This window comes from Thamnophis elegans, chromosome 11 (assembly GCF_009769535.1).
Source record: "Thamnophis elegans isolate rThaEle1 chromosome 11, rThaEle1.pri, whole genome shotgun sequence".
In the NCBI taxonomy this organism is placed as follows: Eukaryota; Metazoa; Chordata; class Lepidosauria; order Squamata; family Colubridae; genus Thamnophis; species Thamnophis elegans.
The window spans coordinates 11,881,535-11,904,008 of record NC_045551.1 but is presented as its reverse complement, the minus strand read 5'-3'; the positions used below and the strand labels follow the sequence as shown (position 1 = coordinate 11,904,008).

Below are 22,474 nucleotides of genomic sequence, written 5' to 3'. Positions count from 1 at the left end.
AGTTTATATCCTGTTTGATTTGAATGGCAATATGAAGTCGCCACTTGGAAAATTCCTTAGTGAAGAGCAAAAAGCAGAGCTTATCAGAACAGTTAAGGCCAATATGGAGGATGTGGTGTTGCTTGCTGCTGGCCAACACAAAAAGGTGGTAAGTAGAATATTGATGTCCTTAGTCTTTCTTTGGGCACCAGAAAAAAAATAAATCTAAATTTATTTATTTGTTTACATTTAAATTAAATCTGGTTCTTCTTGACCAGGAAGAAATCCCCTGTACCTCTGCTTGACGTTTCCACTGATGAAGCTGTTCCTTCTTTATTAAACTGAACATTAATTCACCCTTGAATATATTATCTTCTAGCAAATGACTAATAACCACTGCGTTTTAAATCAGTATTTTTTTTAAAAAAAATCATTTAGAAAAAACTGCTCCTAACAATTACAAGTTGACAATAATACACTGCTTGGAGTTAGAGGTGCAAGTATTGGGGCTTTCTATTAGGTCACCCTTTTCTCTCTTCTGTTCTCTTGTTTTCAGTGCTCTGCATTAGGAAAGCTACGCTTGAAGAGTGCTGAACTTCTGGAAGCCAAAGGCCTGTTACTTCGTGATCCTTCTGCCTTTCACTTCCTCTGGGTGGTAGAATTCCCACTTTTCCTCCCAAAAGAAGAAAATCCCGAAGAATTAGAAGCTGCTCATCATCCTTTCACTGCTCCACATCCTTTGGACGAGCATCTTCTCTACTCAGATCCCAGACAGGTGCCTTTATGTTTTTGTTTTTAATATACAAAACAGAACACTGCAGACAAAGAATTGGACAAGATGATAAAAGCAAAATATTTTTTTATAATTAGCAATTTAATCTTCGGACAAGAAGTCTACCTTATCTGAAAAAGATGTACTACAAAATCAGAGCTGGAGAAAAATAGGATTATACACATTATGGTTTTCTTGGCCTCTAATTACCTTGTTCAAAAATGTTCACTCTATTTCTGTCAACTTCAGATGTGTAGTTTCCATTAGTTGCAAAAGCTCTATTGGGTGGGATTTCCTGTTTCACAAGGGTTTTGGCAGATAGACCTAACAGTACAAATTACATTGTTTCCTTCTTTTTGCTCGCCAGGTTAGAGGTCAGCATTATGATCTGGTATTGAATGGTAATGAGATTGGAGGTGGCTCTATTCGAATCCATAATGCGAAGCAGCAGCGTTTCATACTTGAGACAGTTTTGAAGGTAATTATTTGTACTAAAATAGTCTTGTCTATTTAATTTAGCAACATAGCAATTAGACATATACTGTCACATACTACTTTATAGCACTTTCTGGATGGTTTACGAATGTCACCCCTCAACAATCTGGGGCCTCATTTTTATTGACCTCAGAAGGATGGAAGACTGAGTCAATCTTGAGCTGGTCGGGGTCAAACTCCAGATGGTGGGCAGAATTTCCTGCAATATGCCTTCTAACTATTGGGCCACTAGGGGTTCCTAACCATAGTTTCAGCTGGGAAACTGTGAGCATCTTAAACTAAGCAAAGTCCAAAAAAAACTAGTGAATTCCTGAACGCCTAGCACTTAGACAAATCAGCCATCATCAGGCACATAGAGATAAACATTATTTACATGTTCAGAAGAGACCATCATAAAGCAAAACAAAATGTGCAAAACCTTCTCAAAAGTAATTAACACAAAGATGAGCAGAGATTAACACCAAGATTAACACTAGACCAAAGATCAAGAATCAAACAATACCCAAATTAGTTTTCCATGAATTCAATAGCACTGAGACACTGCATATTCCTTCTGACACAAGAATAAAATAGCTACTGGTATCAAGTGTAATACCAGTAGCTCTTTTATTCTTGTGTCAGAAGAAATATGCAGTGTCTCGGTGCAATTTTATTTTGTATTACCTTTTACTATTGTTAAACATTTTAATATTTTTAAAAAAAGAAATACACAGGAAAGCTACATTTGCACTCTGGCCCTGCCTATGATTTAGATTTTAGATTTTAGATTTAGTTTATTTGTATGCCGGGAGGGACTCAGGGCGGCGAACAACTCAAAAGGGGAAAAGGGGATACAAACACAATACACGTAATTAAAATACACAAGAGTCATACAGCCATACAAGTCGAGAGGGGAGGGGAACTCATCAACCCCAGGCCTGCCGGCAAAGCCAGGTTTTGACGGCTTTCCGGAAGGCCTGGAGAGAGGTGAGGGTCCGAATCTCCGCAGGGAGTTCATTCCAAAGGGCCGGAGCTGCTACAGAGAAGGCCCTCCCCCGGGTGGTAGCCAGATGGCATTGGCTGGTAGACGGAACCCGGAGGAGGCCGACCCTGTGCGATCTAACGGGTCTATGGGAGGTAATTGGCAGCAGGCGGTCTCTCAAGTACCCAGGTCCAATACCATGAAGGGCTTTATAAGTTACGACCAGCACTTTGAAGCGTATCCGGAGACCGATCGGTAGCCAGTGCAGCTCGCGGAGGATAGGTGTAACGTGGGTGTACCGAGGTGCACCCACAATCGCTCGCGCGGCTGCATTCTGGACAAGTTGTAGTCTCCGAATACTCTTCAAAGGCTGCCCCATGTAGAGCGCATTGCAGTAGTCCAGTCTTGAGGTCACGAGGGCGTGAGTGGCTGTCGCGAGTGCCTCCCGGTTCAGGTAGGGGCGCAACTATGAATTTTCCTAAGTAACTGTTTGGTCACTCTGTTAACAGAAAGCCTGTTTGATCTACTTCTTACATTCTTAGGAGAACACTGAGCTGCTTCATCACCTCCTTGAAGCTCTGGAGTGTGGTGCACCCCCACATGGAGGAATTGCACTAGGTCAGTATCTTTTTTTTTTAATTTTGCTACATACATACATTACCTTACTGTTATGGTCCCTAATTCTATGAGTCTATGAATAAATAGTAAGCACAGTGATATCACTGTGAGAAAGATCACAAAGTCAATTGATTTTTTTCCTGAATTATTTCTACATAGAAAACCACACATTTTTTAAAGTAAAAAGCTGTTTCAGGGGTTTTTTTTCCCTGTTGTTGTCTAAAGTGTTCTGATGAACAATCTGTGCCCTCACAAATAAAACATTTTCCAATTGTTTCTCCAAACTAACTGTGCATATTACGAAAATTGGTACCTTGGTGAAAGAGCAAAGTTCATTCATGCTTATCTGTAGGGCAGTGTTTCTCAACGTTGGCAACTTGAAGATGTCCGGACTTTAACTCCCAGAATTCCCCAGCCAGCATTCACATCTTCAAGTTGCCAACGTTGAGAAACACTGCTCTAGGGTATGAAAGCGCAAACATTTTCCAATATAAATTTTTTTTTTAAATATAGCTGAGCCAGAAAAAAAACTTGCTTTGCAAATTCTTTGGCTCATTATACAAAACCAGTATGTAAGAATATATATATTTCATTTATCAGTCAGGTTTGTCAAATCTTTATTCTGACTTATTTTTATCTCAGTGTAGCTAGGAACAAAGCAATAATGGTTTGTAAATTGGTTATTTGAAAGGAGAAATAGACGCTTTTCTCTCTATTGGGGAATCTTTGTCCCAGTCATAAAAAAGGCGACATATTCAATAAAACAATCACATAGTTTTATTGATTCAGCATTTATATACTTATCCCTGTAATATATTCCTCAATTGCAGCACAGTTAATTAAAGGCATGTTGCTCACCAATTCAGCTTTCCCAAGTGACATAAGCAGAGAGGTTATCTAAATTAATGAAATATATGTTATAATTCCTTCATTCCAGAAAAATTCCGAGCATTGAAAAGATAGCCAGAGTAGTAAGAGGTAAAAAGCAGTGAGTGAATTAGCAAGTGCATAGAATAACCAGCTCTTACATTCTACTGTACATGCATGTTGTTTCACCCTTCGGACTCTTTGTCCATTTTATAATCTAAAAGTGTTAGACAAAGTACCCATAGCTTTTTTCTGAAATGAACCATACTTATTTTACCTGTACAATAAATTTTATTAATGGAGAGATGCCGATATACTTTTTATACCTTCACTGACAGCTGTATGATCCTGTTTACAAATCTTGTTTAACTGTATAGCACTATTAATATTTAGTGCATTTCTTTTTCAGGGCTTGACAGACTCATTTGCCTTCTAGTTGGAGGTTCGAGTATTCGGGATGTCATTGCTTTCCCTAAATCTTTCAAGGGAAGAGATTTGATGAGCAATGCTCCAGATTATGTCGACCCACAAGAACTTGAGCCGTATCATGTGCAGGTTACATGGCCCTTGACAGAAGCTAAAGCTAGGACTAACTGAGAATTATTTATTCTTCAGAAATCTTAGCAAAGACACTAAATTTGTCACTAGTGAACTGATTGTCCATTTTATTGTGGGAAAAGAGAACTGTTGAAAGAATCAAAGGCATCCTTCATTAATACTGTACAATGGAAATTTATTTTATGTCACCTTTGTAAATATGGAATCATCACAAATATGAAGCTTTTCTATATTTGTATATCTGAAGTACAATAATGTTATGTTCAAAAGACAGCATGTCCTATTACTATTTAAGATTTAAGATTTTTAAGATTTTAACTTTATTTATATGCCGCCCTTTTCCCTGAGGGGACTCAGGGCGGCTCACAATCCAGGGGGAGGGAAAAACAAAACAAGATACACACATAAAGACAATACATCATTAAAAAGCGCAACAGTCATACTATTCGGGTGGGGTTGAAGTCTTTAGCCCCAGGCCTGTCGGGACAGCCAGGTTTTAAGGCTATGCGGAAGGTCTGGAGGGTGGTGAGGGTACGAATCTCCACGGGGAGTTCGTTCCATAGGGTCGGAGCAGCCACCGAGAAGGCTCTCCTCCGGGTAGTTGCCAGTCGACATTGACCGGCTGATGGAATTCGGAGGAGGCCTAATCTATGGGATCTTATTGGCCTAGTGGAGGTAATTGGCAGTAGGCAGTCTCTCAAGTACCCAGATCCAATACCATGAAGGGCTTTAAAGGTGACAACAAGCACCTATTGTTATATAGTGATATAGTCAGATGCAGTCTTGACATTTTCTTGTGTTGCCTTTATGAATGGAGGATCTTCGAAGTATATGTAGATTTTGCAGGAGGTTGTCCAGGTCAAAACAGGGTGCAGGGGGGACATGCCCCCCCCATACCCCATTTTCACTAGCAGAGGCACTGCAGGCTGGTCCTTTGCTATTTCCAGGCCGCCCCCGCAGACCAGATCTAAGCACTCTATGGGCCAGATCCGGCCCACGGACCTTGAGTTTGATACCCCTGATGTACTGCAAACATGGAAACACAAGAGAGAATGAGCTGAATAAGAAACAAGAATTCCAAATTAATTTTAGAACATGAAGGTAATCAAAAGCCCCAAAATATAATAGAAATATAAATTAATTGTACTGTTATCCTAATTACTCAAAGCTAAGTACTAAGATTGGCTCCAGTATCAAAAACTATTCATGGTTCTGGGAGAGCATTCAGTTTTATTTTAAAAACTGTGGTTATTTGAAACCTAACTGGAGGAGCTGTTCTTCAGGATTTTAAGGTAGAAATACATTTAGGAAGCATTTTCCCCAATTCATTAATCTTGATCAAATAGCAAAAATGGCAAATTTCTCTAATACAAGTCAGTATAAAAAATAAAGGTAGAGGGCTTCGGGGGGTGGAGCTGCCGCCGTCGGGAGCTCAACGAAGCTCCTGCCAGGACTCTGGTTCGTATATCTTATAAGATCTATAGATATCTCCCCTTTCTGGCAGAAAGGGGCAGGGAGAAGGTCAGTCGTTAGGATCTCTTTGTAATTCATAGCTTTTTTTTTTTGCTGTGAATGGAGAAGAGGTTCAACATTAGCTGAGCCTTTACTCCGGCCAGTTTTCCGCGCTGCCTTTTTTGCAGCCTAGGCAGATTGCCCCCCCCCCCCAGGACAAAGCTAAGCTATTTAAAAGTCAATCCGGGCGGGGACCATTCCTGAGGAATTTCTTTTATTACTATCTAAAATACCAGCTTCAATTTCGCAAAAGGCTCCCTTCCTTTTTTAGCTGCGTCACAAGATGGCGATCTCGTAGTTTTTGTGTTTGATGTGACGTACTTAGCCAGCCCTACCCTCCTGAAGGCTTCTCTGTACTAATTGCTAAAAGATTAACTGAGGGGAGCAGAGACTTTGATTTTTGGCTCGCTTGATTGCTTGTCTTTTATTTCTACTTTGGAATGGCTCCCAAATCTAAACAGAAGCGCTTCCTTAATAACATATCTCTAAAAACTGCTATGAAGCCGCTACCCTTGCCTCCCACACCCTCCACGGGAGATTTGTTAACACAAGAATTTCTTCTCAAAACGCTTAATGACTTCAGACAGGAAATTAATCAACTGATATCGGATTTATATGATCAATTGATGCTAAAATTGCTCAGGCAAAGAAGGATATGATCGGAGTAATGACAGTCATGACAGATTATATTGCTGAAGCGGAGGACAAATTGGAACTTTTGGAAGAAACTAACCTTAATTTGATATCCAAAATTCAAACGTTGCAGCAGGAAATGGAAAGTGCTCAAAAACAACTTGTCATGATAAATTATAATAAGACTGCCTTTGCAATAAGGGTTAGAGGACTGCGTGAAAACCAACAGGAGAATTTGAAACAGATCTTCTTTGAGGCTTTCAGCCGCTTGGTGGGAAGTCCGGGATTTAACTTTGATTGGCAGATTCAAAGAATTTACCGCCAGAATTCCTGGGTAGCAAAACAGCGACAGCTTCCGAGGGACATAATAATATACTTTACCACAAGGGAATCCAGAAATGAGATAATACAGAGGCTTTACAGCAAGAGGTTGAGAATTGACGGACAGGACTTGATTGTTTTTAAAGAGATACCATTTCAATTATTAAGAACAAGGAAAGAGTACGCTTTCTTAACCGAAGAACTCAGAAATTCTCAGATTCCATACAAATGGGAAGTCCCAGCTGGTATTACAGTTACATTTGGCAACCAAAAACACCGCATTAACTCTGTCTGTGAAGCCCGAGAATTTTACTACGAGACCCTGAAGGCGGGACTTCCTGATTCATCCGGACCTGGAGAGAGACAAGGAGAAGGAGAAGACAAACAGCGAGACACGTGGCTACAAGGCGGAGGGTGTTGCTTTCCTCTTCCGGAAGGGCAGAAGACTAAAGAATAAAGACTAAGCGATGTTCTTAAAGCTTTATGATTTCCGTCTGGGATAAAATGGAAAAGTGGTATATTGATGATGAGACATGGAGACTGAAAGAAGCGTTGCTGATTGTGGACACATATTGTATATAAGATTTGTCTGAATTCTAACTCAAACTGCGCATGAATTATTTTCCTAGGCGAGGAGAGCGGAGATTGCGATCTTTTTGAGTTGTGGTCTGGGACGAACGGAGTTGGGAGGCGCGTGGGAGAGGGAAGGGTAGCGAAAGCTTAATTAGACTACTTGGGGCTAGAATGCAAGCTGATATTTGTTTGAGTTGCTATTTCAATATAAGGTCAAGAAAGATTGGTCGGAGAGTCTTCAGGAAAGTGGAGTAAATATGGGAGGAGCAATGGACGCGGATAAAATATATATATGGACATGGATAAAGGCAGGGTGGAAGGTAAAAAATTTACATGTGGAGGTGGGTAAGGATAGAAAGGGAGGTGTTGGAAATGAAAAATGAAAGAAGTACTTGAGTTTAATGGTTTTATAGAAAGGTTTGGATATTCGGATAAAAAAGAGAGAAATTAAAGGTTTGAATAGATAGACAAAGCAATGAGACTTTTAGTTGGGGAATCCTAATTGATCAACTTACCTGGCTCTAATATAGTTTGAAACCCTGCAAGTAGTAAAATAATCGAAATTTGGAATGAGCTACATTGTTTAAGATTTACAGATAATGGGAAGCTGTGTTAACGTAGTGGGTTTATTGACCCTTCTCTGTTTCCCCTTTCTTTTAGGTGTGTGTGTATTTTTTATTATTCTCTTTTTTTTTTTTTTGGCTTTTCTTTTCTTTTCTTTTTTTTAATTTTAAAGTTAGCTGGCCTTATTATACTCAAATGCTTGTTAAAGAATTATGCCGGGTATGGGACCTGCGAAGCCGTAAGGGGGTTAGGGAGGGGGGATTATAGGGGGGAGGGGGGAGGGGGAATTACAGTTTCAATTCTTAGAACAATAAGAATTCACTTGTATACTGCGGCTCGTTTTCCTTTTTTTTTTTCTTTTTCTCTTTTATTCTTTAAAAAAAAAAAAAAAAAAAACTGATGGATACACCAAAGCGAGGAGAAGAGGGAAAGAGGAGGGAGAAGTAAAGAGGGAGTGAGAGGGAATGTAAGGAGGGTGAGATGGAGGGAGGGGGAGATGTCTGAGGGGAAGGGAAGTAGTAGAGGGGAATGCTGGAGGGGTGAAATGAAAGTTGGAGGGGGAGAAGAGAGGGTGTATGGGGATTGAAGTGTTATGTTGGGGGGGTTTTTTTTGTTTGTTTGTTTGTTTTTCTCTTGGTTTTTTTTTGTTACGCACAGTATATAAGTGATTGTATAAAATGAAAATGAAAATGAAAAAAAAAAAAAAATAAAGGTAGGGGAAAAAAGAATCATTTCAACTTACATAATTTGATTTTTTTTTACTTAAACTCCCATTATATCCAGCCATAATATAGAGGCTGTTATTTCTGATTGTTAGGTTTGCTTCTTTGTTATATATATTTTTTAAAAAAATCAGATTTGGACAGTTATAACTTATATAGTTTTGTTGAACTTCTGAAATAAACATTTGTGCTTTCCACTGTTGTGTATTACTCCATCTCTTCCGAGTTGCCAAACGAAGCTATTGCGTTTCTGTTCCTGCAAGGTCCTTATGCCCTGTGTGTATATCTCTGGAAGAGATTACTCAACTCTGCCTTACTATACAAAACAAAAAAAGTTGCAGCTACAACTTATTTCATTACACAATAAAAATTAATAAGGTACCAATTAAACTGGACAATTTTTTTAAAAAAAGTTGTGCTTCCTGAAAAACATTTGCCAATTGCATAGACCCCTTCAAACTGAACACAGATGTATTTTCTGACTGATTGTATCACATAGGAACCTTGAGAAATATTAAATTAACTTTTAATGACTATAATGTATTTAATCACATTTCCTATCTTCATGAGGGCTGCATGTATTTTGCTGCGGAATTTCATTTGTAGTATCCATCAAGTCAGCCAGCATTCATGGTTCTCAATTGCCCTGATAGTTTTTCCATTGTGGCAACGTCCTGGTGAAATCTTGTTTGTCATTGACAGATTTTGGGGAAAGAAGCCCAAGTGTGAATGTAGAAAATGTTGCACTCCATGGCTTTGTGTCCAGTAAGAGGATGGAGATGATATAGGTAGCCCCTGATGTTAAGAGCTCCCTCTGAAGCCTTTTAAAAACATTAACCCTTTTTCTATTCCGTCATCCCATTTTATTTTAATTTCTTTTACCTTTCTGCTGGAAACCAATATTTTTACTGTTTTTATTAGACTGGTGGTATTTTTTATCATCTCTCCTAGAGAAAAAGGAATTTTATTTATTTAGATAGCATATGGTGGTGGTCTCCAACCTTTGTGACTTGGCAGCCCAGCATAGGGAGGGGGGAAGAGGGGCACCGCAGTGTGGCCCAACGCTCACATGGCATAGTAGTGGTCCCTGGCCCAGGAATTGGGGTCCTCTGGCATATGGCATACATCAAGGAAATCTGCAAATGCTAGACACAATATGCAGTTGTGACCGCCTAAATTGCTAGCTCATTCTGTTCAATGCTTGCACATGTAACCTTGGAACTAGCTTACAACAGCTGACTGGCAGTGGTCATGTTGCTGGCTATTCCAGCCAGCCTCACTTCACCTTGGCAATGCCTTGCATCTGGCCAGGTCCACACGAACACAGCTAGTTTTTTCCCCCACCAAAATGGTACCCATTTATCTACTCGCAATATTGCATGCTTTCTGGATGGGCAGGATGGGAAAAGAAAAAGGCAGCACTCATGTTCTTTACTCAAACTTCACTTGTGCCTTCTAAACAGCTTAAACTCAACATACATCGCATACATGTACAGCATACATTATGCTGTAGCCATTTCTGAAGCCTGCCTGCTCCTTTGGTTGTGCATCATTTAATGTTCTCAATATTCTTTTTGCGATTATCTTGGTGAAAACCTTGTAGATGAAAGTGTTATTGAGAAATATTTTAAAATTACCTCTCCCCACCCCACCCCCCAGATTATAATCACTTCAGCATTTTTCCATGTGTGGGGTATTTCTTCTTTTGAGGCACCTAGAGTAGTTTTGTTAGTATCTTTAAGCTTAGTCATCCAAGTACTGCTGCGGAATCAACTAAAACAAGCTCATGCAGCGGCAATTGTGAATCAAAAGCAGACAATAGTGGTGCAAAGGTAGATCCTAATGTGTTGACCACCCTCCGTACAGTGAGTCACACCGACACAAGATTACTGCTAGACAATTTATTCACAGTAAATTAAACCACAGTAAATTAAGACACTAAGACTTTGGCAACAACCCAGACTTCCACAGATAAGAAATACACACAAGAGCTTCTCCAGCTTTAGTATCATAGTTGTGTCCTGCAAACAGCCTCCTCCCAAAGTCTCTTCTTATATACTCTCTTGGGAGGAGCCTAATCACAACCACCTGGCCCCAATTATCTTCTGTATCTCCGTAGTTGCTATCGGCGCTTACCTGCCCATCTTTGCCTGGCGTCCAGGACCAACTCCCTTAGCTTCTCCCCACTGCTCCAGGGCCTGACATCAGGGACCGCTGCTCCATGCCTCAGGCGCCTCTTGGTGGCCAACCAGCCTCTCATCCCTGCTCGGAGTCTGAACCCTGTCCAGGGTCCTCCACATCTTCCAGAGCTGACTCATAGGGTCCCTTGCTATCGGAGTCTGTTTGCAGCTCCAATAGCTCCTGCTGGGCCACAACACTAATGTGTATGTAGAGATCTATATCTATATCCAGAGGAGTGTGTGGAAAGCAAGTACTCCTCTCCCAGGAAGCATTGGTGAAAGTTAGTTATCGCTATCAGTTACAGCCAAACCAAATAATTCTACATATTCAAAGAATAAAGTGGGGATTCCAGAAGTGTGGCCATTTTCTCCTTCAGTCAACTTCTACACTGTGAAAAGCAATTAGTTGATTTGTGAGAAGTCAAATGGTTCCTGTGGAAATGCTAAATGAATTTTCATTCAAAAATGAAAATTGTCAGCATGTTCAAAATGAAGCTTTTTGAGGAAGAATGAGGTCTTCCCATTATGCTAAGTTTCATGGAGGCAGGTAATAAGAATGCTTCCACTTTTATGTATGAAGGAATCTCGAAGGACTTTCTTTCATTGTCCCAGAGTGCGCCCAAATAAACAACCTGTACCTCTCATAGCAAACCATTTCTCAAGAACATTTAGAGACAAATGTGATGAGTACTATAAAAAGGCTTAACAATCTGTATAGGTGCCAAACCTCAAATACCTCAACTATCCAAAGGGGAAGAAATTGCCTATTTTGTAAAGTCTGCTGGTTCATTCCTTACTTCAACACAGGACATGGAAGAAGAGAACAAGAGTCCTTGGGAGAAATTGCCACTGATAAAACATCACCATACATGAAATGTAAGTAGCAAGATCATATCAATAGTCTAAATGGAGCCCAAATGTTGTGATACTAACCAAAGATGGTCTTGGAGCAAGACTGTTATAAGTACAAGGACTGGACACGTAACAACTCGCCCACAATTACCTCTTCTTGTTCCCCTACAGCAGGGCTTATCAAACTCCCAGCCCGTGGGCTGGATGCATCATGTGCTGGCCACACCCCCGCCCAGTTTAGTGAAGGGGAAAAAAGTCCTGATGTCAGCCTCTGCTTTGCTGCTGCTTCGGCTGCCATTGAAACGGGGAGGGGGGGGCATGGTATTTGGGAGGGGATTACTAATTGTGCTGGAGGAAGATTCTGGAATTCTGCTGCCTGTCTGACTACGCATGCGGAGGAGATTCCCGCCAAGGCCAATGGCACCGACATTCCATCTTGGTGATGCCTTTCGAAGCTTTTGCGTCTAAATAATCAGTCTTCGCTTTGCTACGCTTCTAATCACTTATAATTAGTAAAAGTACACTTGATTTCTATCAATGGACTCTCGTGGTTTTCTTTCCTAATTATTCAATGAAGGAGTGCTGACACCTGTTACATTAGGTGAGTTTCACACCCCAACTCTACATTTGTTGATAATCTGTTGCCAGTTATTTTAATATGACTGTTTCAAAGCATAGCATTCTCTGTGTCAAGCCAATTATAGAACAAAATGAATAGCAGACACACCCGTGAGCTCTTTTATGGTCTTTCTAGGCCGCATCCATTCAGCTTGAGCATGCCAAAGCATTTCCAAGTTCCACAAATGTTATGAAATATCCCAAGTGCATACCTGGACATGCACAAGTTACACAAGCATCTTGAATAAGACAAGTAAAATTAAGTAACCTTAAAATATATAAACAAATTGCAAAAAGAGATTTAGATTAAATGGTGTGTCATAGATTAGTTTATTTTCATTAGTAGCCAAAAATGTAAGATACACTCAAGTTATTCAGGAAGTAAGGTTTAAGGTTTATTAAAATTTGTATGCCGCCCACTCCCATCGGGACTCTGGGCGGCTCACAGCAAGATAGAAACAGTTTGAATTTAAAAATAGAAAAATACAATATTAAAAATTCACATCATCCATTACATCTAAGCGGGAGCTGGATATCCATCAACAGCCCCAGGCCTGCCAGAACCACCAGGTCTTAACGGCTTTACGGAAGGGCAGGAGAGTGATAAGGGTGTGGATCTCTGCGGGTAGATCGTTCCACAGGGCCGGCGCAGGTGCTCTAACATTAGCTGTGGGTCCAGGAGGACACCCAAATTGCAGGCCCTCTCTGAGGGGTGTATAATTTCACCCCCCAGGCTAAGAGGTGGAATATCTGGACTAACCTTGGGAGGCAACATCAATAGCCACTCGGTCTTGTCTGGATTGAGTGCAAGCCTGTTCGCTCCCATCCAGACCCTGACAGCCTCCAGGGACTGGCACATCACTTCCACTGCTTCGCTGAACTGGCACGGGGCGGACAGATACAATTGGGTATCATCCGCATATTGATATTTGATCCCGTGCCGGCGTATGATCACACCCAGCGGCTTCATGTAGATGTTAAATAGGAGGGGCGACAGGACCGAACCCTGCGGCATCCCATATTTGAGGGGCCTGGGGGTCAATCTCTGTCCTCCGACCAACACTGACTGCGACCTGTCCGAGAGGTAGGGGGAGAACCACCTTAAGACGGTGCCTCCCACTCCCCCTCCCGTAACTGTCGCAGAAGGATACTATGGTCAATGGTATCGAAGGCCGCTGAGAGGTCAAGGAGCACAAGGATAGAGGAATGACCTCTATCCCTGGCCCGCCAGAGATCATCGATCAGCGCGACCAAAGCAGTTTCCGTGCCATGACCAGGCCTGAAAGGGATCCAGATAATCTGCTTCATCTAAGGTCCGCCGGAGTTGAAAGGCCACCACCTTCTCAACAACCTTCCCTACGAATGGGAGGTTGGAGACTGGATGATAGTTGTTTAAAATGGCTGGGTTCAGGGATGGTTTCTTAAGGAGGGGTCTCACCACCGCATCCTTTAGAGGCTGCGGGAAGGATCCCTCCAGAAGAGAGGTGTCAACAATCCTCTGGAGCCAGCCACGTCACCTCCCTGCTGGTCGAGACCAGCCAGGAGGGACAGGGGCCAGTATACAGGTGGAGGCACTCACCGCTCCCATGGCCTTGTCCACTTCCTCAGGAGCGACAAGTTGAAACTCGCTCCATAAAATCCGATCAGGACCTTCCCCCGGCGCCTCGGCTGGCACTGTCCAAGTGGAGTCCAGGTCCGTCCGGATCCGAGCGATTTTATCCATCAGAAACTGAACAAATTCCTCAGCTCTACCCTGCAAGGGTTTGTCTGCATCCCTCCCTTTCAAGAGAGAGTGGGCTATCCTAAACAAGGTGGCTGGGAGAGATTCTGCAGATGCAATAAGAGCAGAAAAATGCGCACATTTTGCCACCCGTATCGCCACTAGATAAGTCCTAATAAAGGCTCTTAATTGTGTTCGGTCTGATTCGGAGTTACTAGCTCTCCAGGGTCACTCTAGGCATCTCTTTTGGCGCTTCATCTCCCAGAGTTCCTCGGTAAACCAAGGAGCCCTCCTGGATCCACTGCCACGAAGAGGCCGTAAAGGCGCAATCCAGTTTAGAGCCTCTGCCGCCGCTATATTCCAAGCAGCGACCAAGGACTCTGCCGGACTGTGGGCCAGTAAAGTAAAATCTTTACTGTCCAGTATTTATCCTTTTAATCTAATGACATCTAGTTTAGATTCCAAAATATCTTCCAATGTATTTGAAAATAGTAATTTCTGGACAGGCTCTCAGATCTGAAAAGAGAAAAAGGAAAAGGAATCAAGCCAATGTATTTCCCATTTAGAGACACAAAACAATGTAAAAACTGAATGGGTCAGATCTTGGATATTCCATCACATATTCAGAGAGAGAGTTCAAGATTGGGGTATCATCATTTCACCATTCTCAAGAAAATAAGCATATTAGTGTAGGGTATACATACCTTGAAAGCCAAATGTCAGTTCATCAGCTACCTAGGAAATCAGACACAGATTAATTTTTTACTTCTATTGCACAAAATTGACTCTTCACCTGCATTATTTCTTCCACGTGTGGTTGAACTGTGGCCACCAGCAAGTTTATAATAGCTATATAAAACTTCATTATTTTGCTAAAAACAAGGAGAAATCCTGTTTGAAAAGCCATCGGGCTTTAATAGCCTCTACTATTAATTAGAAATATGGCAAGATGTTTATTTTTATCCAAATATCACATATTTTAAGTTCCTGTGAAACTGAAGCTGTTTCAATAAATAGGCCAGTTTCCATTCCAATTCAAACTTTCAGAATACTTGATAACTCCATTTTGCTCTTGCGACAGGCCATTCTGCAAATGTTCATTTAACATCAAAACTATTTTGCATGTCCCCACAACTCTATTCTCTTAAAAGTTATCACTTATGGCAGAAGAGATGAAATGGAATTCAGACAAGCAGATACTTTAGACAGGAACAAACTATGGCATTTGCTGTCATTCTTACAATTCTCTGCCTCTTAAGTATTTGTTTTGCCAGACAGCTCAGTTTCTAATAATTTAAAATACAACATTTCTGCATCCTGCAAAGCCAGGATCACACAGTGATTCTTGGTGCTTTTTTAAAAAGACTCTCAAACTGGAATATACAGGTTTATTTCAAGAACCAGCCAATTTTTGTGCTGATTTTATATATTTCAATGTAACAACTACATAATTATGTAGTTCACATCATTTGTACTGTCTCAGTAAAATTGATCTTCACTACTTTTCAGAGAGATTCCCATTGTTTTTTTCAATTTCATCATTAACAGTACAAACGAAACACATTTATTTTAACACAAAACAAGGTCAAAGACTACAAACTGCTTCATTTGGAAATCTAATGCCCCCCTAGAATCTTTTAAAACATGACCTTACCATTATAGTGTGAAGTCAAAATGATTCTATCCATCAGGTGCTACTGTTTTTAAACTAATCTGAAATTTAAAAAAACATTGCATTTTTATCACTTTATGAAGTAATGCAAAACAGATACTATTTCACCATCAATTCATTTGATCTCAGGTGTTTAAGTTATGGTACCATGACATATCACTAAATATCAGCAACATAAAGCCTCAGTGTTTTCAGTTCTCAGAAAAATTTCTGTCCACTACTCTTAAAACATCATTGGCTTTTCCAGCAAAATCAAACTAATTTTGGTTGATATGTTTTCTTTCAGAAGTCAGGGAACAAAGCAGGCAGCAAATGTGCTTATTACTGCCACCCCCACCCCCTGGCATTGTGTTTTTTGGGAGGAGCGGATTATGCAAAAATGAAAGCATCACATCTAGTTTTAGTCGATTTTCATTCCGCCTTTTAATACTTTTGTCATGAAATCTGACAGGGTGAAATTCACAGGGAAGATTATTAGAGGTATAATAGGAGCATTCAGGCTGCAAGTCATTCACCCATAATTTTATCAACTTTCAAGACTGAATAATTAGATTATAAAAATAATATACTGACCTTGTTTTCAAGAGATTCCATAAAACAGTAAGCATCTAACAGTTTTGGGGAAATGAAAAAAACATTTATTATAAAACTGCAGAAAAAGACTCAGAAATATTCAGTTAATACCTTTCTAATTTTTGCGTCAACATTGGGTAAGGAAACCTACTTCCTGGTGGAAAATAACCAAACTTAAAATATGCTGACTAGAATTTCTACATTGCTATAGCTGTAGAATTAACACAAAATAATCCATTTGCAATCTTATGTTCATGAGGAAGGTACTTTTAAAAATACATTAGTAAATTAAAGTGAAAACTTGGGAAAGCAAATAATTTCTCTGAATGCCTAATCATCGGACTGAACAATGTAACCTCAGTGAAAAGTGGAACGGTTTGATGCTAATATCATGAGTATTCATCTGGCAGAATCTAATCTCATCATTGGTTACAAGAAGTTGATAAAAAGTTTTGAACCATTAATACAGAATAAATGAAAACTAAACTCTTACCTCAATCTAGTAATTCCATCCTCAAAACCTAGTTAATATAAAAAAAATTGTCCACTTATATACGCAAACACAAAATATTAAAAGTTTAGTATTACAAAACAAAAGTAATTGCAGGTTTTTTTTCACCCACATCCCAATTTCAGTTCAGGTATTTCATAAGCTTTGCTAGTTTTATTCTAGGTTTAACAGATCAATTTCTAGGTCTTCAATAAAACTTTCTGACTGGACTACATAGCCAAAGTCAGAAAAGTTAAAACAGTAACCAAAAAGGGTAAAGGATATTGTCATCCTAAGACCCCTGGACCATTCTTTTGACCAAGAGCATACTTTGCTGAAGCAAAAGTGGTTACAGAAGTAGCAAAGTGGAATTTAGTGCAAAAACAATACACTTAACTTTCTTTTTCCCTGGGACTTCCCCAACCCCCCTTATGGGTCTTGAACCCATTGAAAAGTTACAGGTTGTTTGGGTAACGGGCCCTCTGTGTGCTCCTCATTCTTTTAGGGCTGGATTGGCACTTCTTCCTTGTTAAGACTGGCACTGCTTGGCTCCCAGACCCCCCCCCCCCCCCCCCGTCCTCCCACATTCCATTCTCCTCCCTCCCCCATTGCAAAAATGTCAGGAAGTAGAATGTAAAGTGATGCTAGCAGAACGGGGACCGTGACAGATATGCTGTTGGGAGGTTTTCAGAACTCTATGCAGAATAATCTTCTGAACTCATCTTTAGGATATCGAGTCGCAGGTATTTCTGCATTTATTAATATAGCATTATTAAAGATTATATTATTTTTAAGAACATCCTGCTTGCAAAACACTATGCAATTTCTTGCAGTAAATCAACACGGTTAAGCTGATATCAGTAGTAGCTTACCGCTGGTCAGCAGTTTTGCTTTTAAACAACTCCTCATGTTACTCCAAGTCCTAAAGAGAAAGAAAGGTTGATGATAGCCAAGAAAATGGTTTTTTAATCATGGGAAAACCAGGTAGGTGCCTGAAGTCAGGTAGAGCTAATCACAGACCTCCATCTTTAAAGTCAGTTTTATAAGCTTCTCATCATGCAGGCTGACAGCATTAAATACTTTAAAAATATCAAGTATACTTTAATTAACACATAATATCAATCTGCCACATGTATGCAAGAAATACTGTTCAAATTTTTCCCAGGAGACTTGGGAAATTCCTTATGGATTTCTAGCAATTTGCAATAGAAAGACAGGATCAGAATGGAAAAATGCTTCAGTGTTACTTTTATTATTATTATTATTCTACTCATCACAATGTATGTTAGTATCCATCATTTTTATGTTTACTAATAAAAGATTATAAAAACAGCAATTAAAATTAAAACCTATAGATGGTTAAGAATTTTATTAAAGCTAGTCCAAATGGCTTAGGCAGGATCTATCAAAGGAACAATTTCTCCCGTTACAAACCTTCATATGGCAGATGAAGCTCTTTGGAAGGCCTCTTTCTGACAGGTGAGAGAAGACATCTTCAATTGCTTTGGGACAATGGAATGTTTGGAAATTTGGAGAAAAATGGTTTCTCAGCCTTGAACTAAAATACCAAATATATCTAAAAGTCCTAAAAAATCCTTAATAAATATCCTTAATGTTTTATAACATTGCTCAGTGAATCAACTTTCTGTATTTCAACTTGCCTTTTCTTGAGGTTCTTCAAAGACAGCTCGATACCATTAAGACCTATAAAGAGAATTATTTTCTTAGCCACTAGCCTTATTTTTTTTCCACAAAACATTTTTTCTTCCAAACCTTGCTGTGATCTACTGTATCAGTGTATATTCAATTTATCCTCATATATATCAGCGACCTGATTCAGCATCATATACAGTAGATTAATTTGTACTTTTAGCTCCCAATCCAATTGTTCTGAACATTAACTGTTGTAGGTGAATGGACGTAATTAAAATGCTTGCATCAGCAAATTTGCTTTACATTTCTAAGCAACATGTGTTGTAATTGCAAAACAGACAAATTAGCAAATAGAATCCAATACAACTTTTAAAAGGCAGAAGATGCCATATCCATAAATCACAGCAAGTCACAGTAAATGAACAGATCCCAAGCATGGAAGATCATTCTTCAACTTAGAACCAGGGCTCAATTTGTTTTACCTTTTGTTTGCAAGTTGAATGAATTCCAAACAAAAATGTAATAACTGCAGAAAAACCAGCTAAAACAAAGGGCACAAGTGCCCCCATCTTGATAGCATTTTAGAGGCCCTTAAAGACATGTCACCTGGCTCTTTGACGAAGATGGGGTACAGCCTTATAAAAATGGGCATCTTTTGTTCCTTATATTTACTATTGTTTTCTTGTATTTATAAATCACCTAGAATCACTGGGAGTCTGGCAGTGTGCAAATTTATTAAATAATGTTTAACAAAGACTAACAAAACTAGGATGCTTGCCAGTGTAACTATAGAAAAATGCAACTATGATCTTGTTATAAAGAACCACTATTAAATAAAAACTAATAAAGGACTGTGACAATACCCAAGAATCTTCCTGGTAACATCGAAACTGTTCATAAAGTACTGCCCGATAATGCACCCCCCCCTTAATATATCATATATATTTTTCTTTACAACTTACATGTTTGATCATCTAAAGCTGTTCCATATTAGAGAACCCGAAGGCCAGCCCATCAATGGGTAGCGTTCCCATATTTGCAAACACAAAATCTGTAAGAGATGTTCAGTTCAGTTGCTAGGACATACAACATGAACTTAATATTGTGGGAGGAACATATGGTTTAATTTAAATTCAAATGGTTTAAGTGAATACAATGAAATGATACAATTTTCATGTTTATCAGCAGAAATCTAAGTGTTAATCAGCTACCAAGTTACTGTTGAGGTCACAGGGTTTTTAATGAACAATTATTTTAAGTAGACCTATCTGTAACCGTAACAATCCATGGTCAGACCAAATTTAAATAGAGGATGCATCAGATAGGAGCGAAAGACAAAGAGTTCATCACAGATTATCTGCTGAACTATGTTTTCATCACACACATCCTTACTTGGACAAAATAACCTAATAGACTATTTATATCTTACAACTTACCAATCCTTGTTCCATGATCCCAGAATCATTTGTGAAACCCTGTAAAGAAAACAGCAAAGGTTTTAATGTCTGTTTCAAATTACAAAAGGGATTTTAAGATACTTTTTAAGGGCATAGATTGTGCCTCAGTTTGAAACATTAAATAGAGGATGCATCAGATAGGAGCGAAAGACAAAGAGTTCATCACAGATTATCTGCTGAACTATGTTTTCATCACACACATCCTTCCTTGGACAAAATAATAGACTACTTATATCTTACAACTTACCAATCCATGTTCCATGATCACAGAATCATTTGTGAAACCCTGCAAAAGAGAACAGCAAATGTTTTAATCATTCAAATTACAAAAGGGATTCTTTTTAAGGACATAGATTGTGCCTCAGTTTGAAACAAAGGTGGGTTAAGCATTCTCATCATTATTTCCTCAAGAGTAGCAAATAAGCATCATCATTATGGCACAAAGGCACAACTAAAGGTACTGCTTTTATTTACTTAGCTTTCTGTATGTACTACAAGAACAAAAACATACCTTTATAGACGGCATTGGCTTGAGATTTTGTACCTACAAAGGAAACAGGCATTTGTCAGATAAGAACTATTTTTAAAACAAAATAGACCTAATAAGTGTTTAAGTATTTTGATTGGGAATATTTAGAAATCCAGACTCCCTTTTGACTAGCCTTAACTGATTATACTGCCAACAATGAGGACTCTTTACTTCCTCTTTTAGGAGGGACTAAGGACTGCTGTATAAAACTTTCTCTGCTTAGCTTACAACTTTCAAGCAAAAGCAGCAAATTCCTCTCCCTTTCAGTTAAATTGAAGGTAGAAGCAGGATGGATGCCTCAAATATTACTGCACTTGTTCCTTGCCACAGCATGATTTTTTTATTTGCACTATCAATGCAAATTACATCAGGACAAAAATGAGTCATCTCACTGTCACTTCCAAAAGACAAAGATGAAGAAATGATTCAAAATTTGCAGTTGTATCAAGTATTTTACACTAATAGCGTTTCAATAAACAGGATTCTCAATATGCAGTTATTGGACTAGACATAATAATTCAGATTTGTTATAGACATTGCTTTTGTTATGGATTATGAAATCTGTAATTGGAATACGAGTTTCCCTCATCTATTTTTTTTATCCATGATTTCCCTCTGCCAACTGATCAACCTTTTGATCCTTTTTACGCAATCTGTCATACATTCTCATTAAGGCAACAATTTCTAAAACAGTCACGTTATGCAAATTATTAGAATTAGATGAAGACAACCATTAGGGAAAATTCCATCTGAATAAAGCTTAATCTAACTGAAAAAAATCTTTCTCCTCCCTTTAATTTCTTAAGTAATGTTTAAATAAGGCTGGGATCAAATCATATTTATCAATGCTGCCAGCAGTTTAGCAGATGGAATCTAACCAGGCTCAAGGTTGACTCAGCCTTCCATCCTTCTCAGATGCGTAAAATGAGGAGCCAGATTGTTGGGGGCAAATGCTGACTCTGTAAACTGCTTAGAGGGCTGTAAAACACTATGAAACAGTATATAACTTTAAGTGCTATTGCCAATATCTCATCGAAATTGTGCATTAGTGCAATCAGATGTGTTAGGCATAATATACAGGGTGAGGTTGGAGGATCTTATTTGTAGAATAATAGCTAGAGTCTTTCCCTTACTAAAAAACGTTTTATTGTTTTGGGGAACCAGAACATAAATTTTCAGGCTGTTAGAAATGAGTAATCCTTGCGACACCTAATTTAAGATCCTAATCCTGCTCAGAAATTGTTGGCATTCATCAGAGTCTCAGATGTCCCTACCAACATAATTTATCATCATCTGCAGGTACGAAAAAAAAAAATTCAATCAGGGCATATTACTCGGAAGGTCCCCAAGTTGTTTTGCAATGTAATCGAATCCATATTTTGCAGTAAATACCCGCAAGTCCTTTAATTTAAAGAAAAAAAAAACTTTAAAATAAGTTTATCAGAGATCTATCCCGGCATCAAACACTTCGAAACCATCCGAAGATCAACGAGAAGGGAGGCTGGAGTTCACCATATCTCAGTACATAATAGTCCCTTTTTTGAATTTTACCCTCCGGCCTACCCAGGAAATACAACTTAACGCAAAAAGCTTGCACGCCGATTTGATAAGGATTAATTAACATTATTATTCCGTGCGGGATTCATTTTCAACACTTTCTGGAAGATCAGCTTTATGCTTCCCCCAACCACGAGGCCCACGTGGAAAGGCTGCCCCTTGCAGCGCCATCTATGCTCAAAGGCCGGCAGAGGAGGGGGGGGGACGGAATGCGTGCTATAATCCAACGCCATCCGTGCCCCCCCTCAAGGTCATCCACAATCAACCTTACATTTTAAAGGCCCAACTCCTCTATACAAATTAGCAACGCAACATTTATTGCGGGAGGGAGGGAGGGAAGGAAAGAAGGGGGGGTATTCGCAATACTTACGTGGCTGCGAGGCCAAAGGCAGACTCCGAAAGAGAAAGCGCGGGCCGCAGCCACGCTTTTTATAGACGCCGGGGGGTCACGTGCACGCTCCCTTTGCATAGCTCCTCCTCCCGTCACACCACTCTCTAGGGGGAAAAAAAATGATTCCTACGCACAACAGTCCCTCCACTTCCCCCCTCACCCCCACCCCCGCTTCAGCGCCACAAGTACCCAGGCCGTCCGCCAGGC

The 22,474-nt window shown here is 39.6% G+C and overlaps 1 protein-coding gene, 3 long non-coding RNA genes and 5 other non-coding genes across 9 annotated transcripts in view; 2 read left to right on the top strand and 7 right to left on the bottom strand.

The window, feature by feature from the left end:
- DARS2 (aspartyl-tRNA synthetase 2, mitochondrial) overlaps nucleotides 1-4,313 on the top strand; it is a 29,530-nt gene extending 25,217 nt beyond the window's left edge. Inside the window, 4 exon segments of the mRNA XM_032226596.1 lie at nucleotides 536-754; nucleotides 1,119-1,229; nucleotides 2,750-2,825; nucleotides 4,102-4,313. Of these exon segments, the coding sequence (XP_032082487.1) occupies nucleotides 536-754; nucleotides 1,119-1,229; nucleotides 2,750-2,825; nucleotides 4,102-4,289 (594 nt within the window). The 3' untranslated portion in view covers nucleotides 4,290-4,313.
- An 886-nt stretch (nucleotides 4,314-5,199) lies between these two features.
- Nucleotides 5,200-8,772, top strand: LOC116514886. Its single transcript, XR_004256168.1, has 2 exons — nucleotides 5,200-5,642; nucleotides 8,566-8,772. It is a non-coding gene; the product is annotated as an uncharacterized LOC116514886 (long non-coding RNA).
- Nucleotides 8,773-14,267: 5,495 nt separating this feature from the next.
- Nucleotides 14,268-17,608, bottom strand: LOC116514698. The gene is made up of 6 exons (XR_004256158.1): nucleotides 17,553-17,608; nucleotides 16,684-16,711; nucleotides 16,191-16,225; nucleotides 15,600-15,658; nucleotides 14,650-14,680; nucleotides 14,268-14,461 (listed from the first exon to the last, which is right to left on the bottom strand). It is a non-coding gene; the product is annotated as an uncharacterized LOC116514698 (long non-coding RNA).
- Nucleotides 15,418-15,495, bottom strand: LOC116515149. The gene has a single exon (XR_004256203.1). It is a non-coding gene; the product is annotated as a small nucleolar RNA SNORD79 (small nucleolar RNA).
- On the bottom strand, nucleotides 16,544-16,621 carry LOC116515150. Its single transcript, XR_004256204.1, has one exon. It is a non-coding gene; the product is annotated as a small nucleolar RNA SNORD47 (small nucleolar RNA).
- A 728-nt stretch (nucleotides 17,609-18,336) lies between the features above and the next one.
- LOC116514697 lies at nucleotides 18,337-22,471 on the bottom strand. Its single transcript, XR_004256157.1, has 7 exons — nucleotides 22,457-22,471; nucleotides 22,247-22,371; nucleotides 20,302-20,334; nucleotides 20,038-20,076; nucleotides 19,770-19,808; nucleotides 19,296-19,384; nucleotides 18,337-18,384 (listed from the first exon to the last, which is right to left on the bottom strand). It is a non-coding gene; the product is annotated as an uncharacterized LOC116514697 (long non-coding RNA).
- Nucleotides 19,643-19,722, bottom strand: LOC116515154. Its single transcript, XR_004256207.1, has one exon. It is a non-coding gene; the product is annotated as a small nucleolar RNA snR60/Z15/Z230/Z193/J17 (small nucleolar RNA).
- Nucleotides 19,916-19,995, bottom strand: LOC116515153. Its single transcript, XR_004256206.1, has one exon. It is a non-coding gene; the product is annotated as a small nucleolar RNA snR60/Z15/Z230/Z193/J17 (small nucleolar RNA).
- LOC116515151 lies at nucleotides 21,543-21,623 on the bottom strand. The gene has a single exon (XR_004256205.1). It is a non-coding gene; the product is annotated as a small nucleolar RNA SNORD74 (small nucleolar RNA).
- Nucleotides 22,472-22,474: the final 3 nt, after the last annotated feature.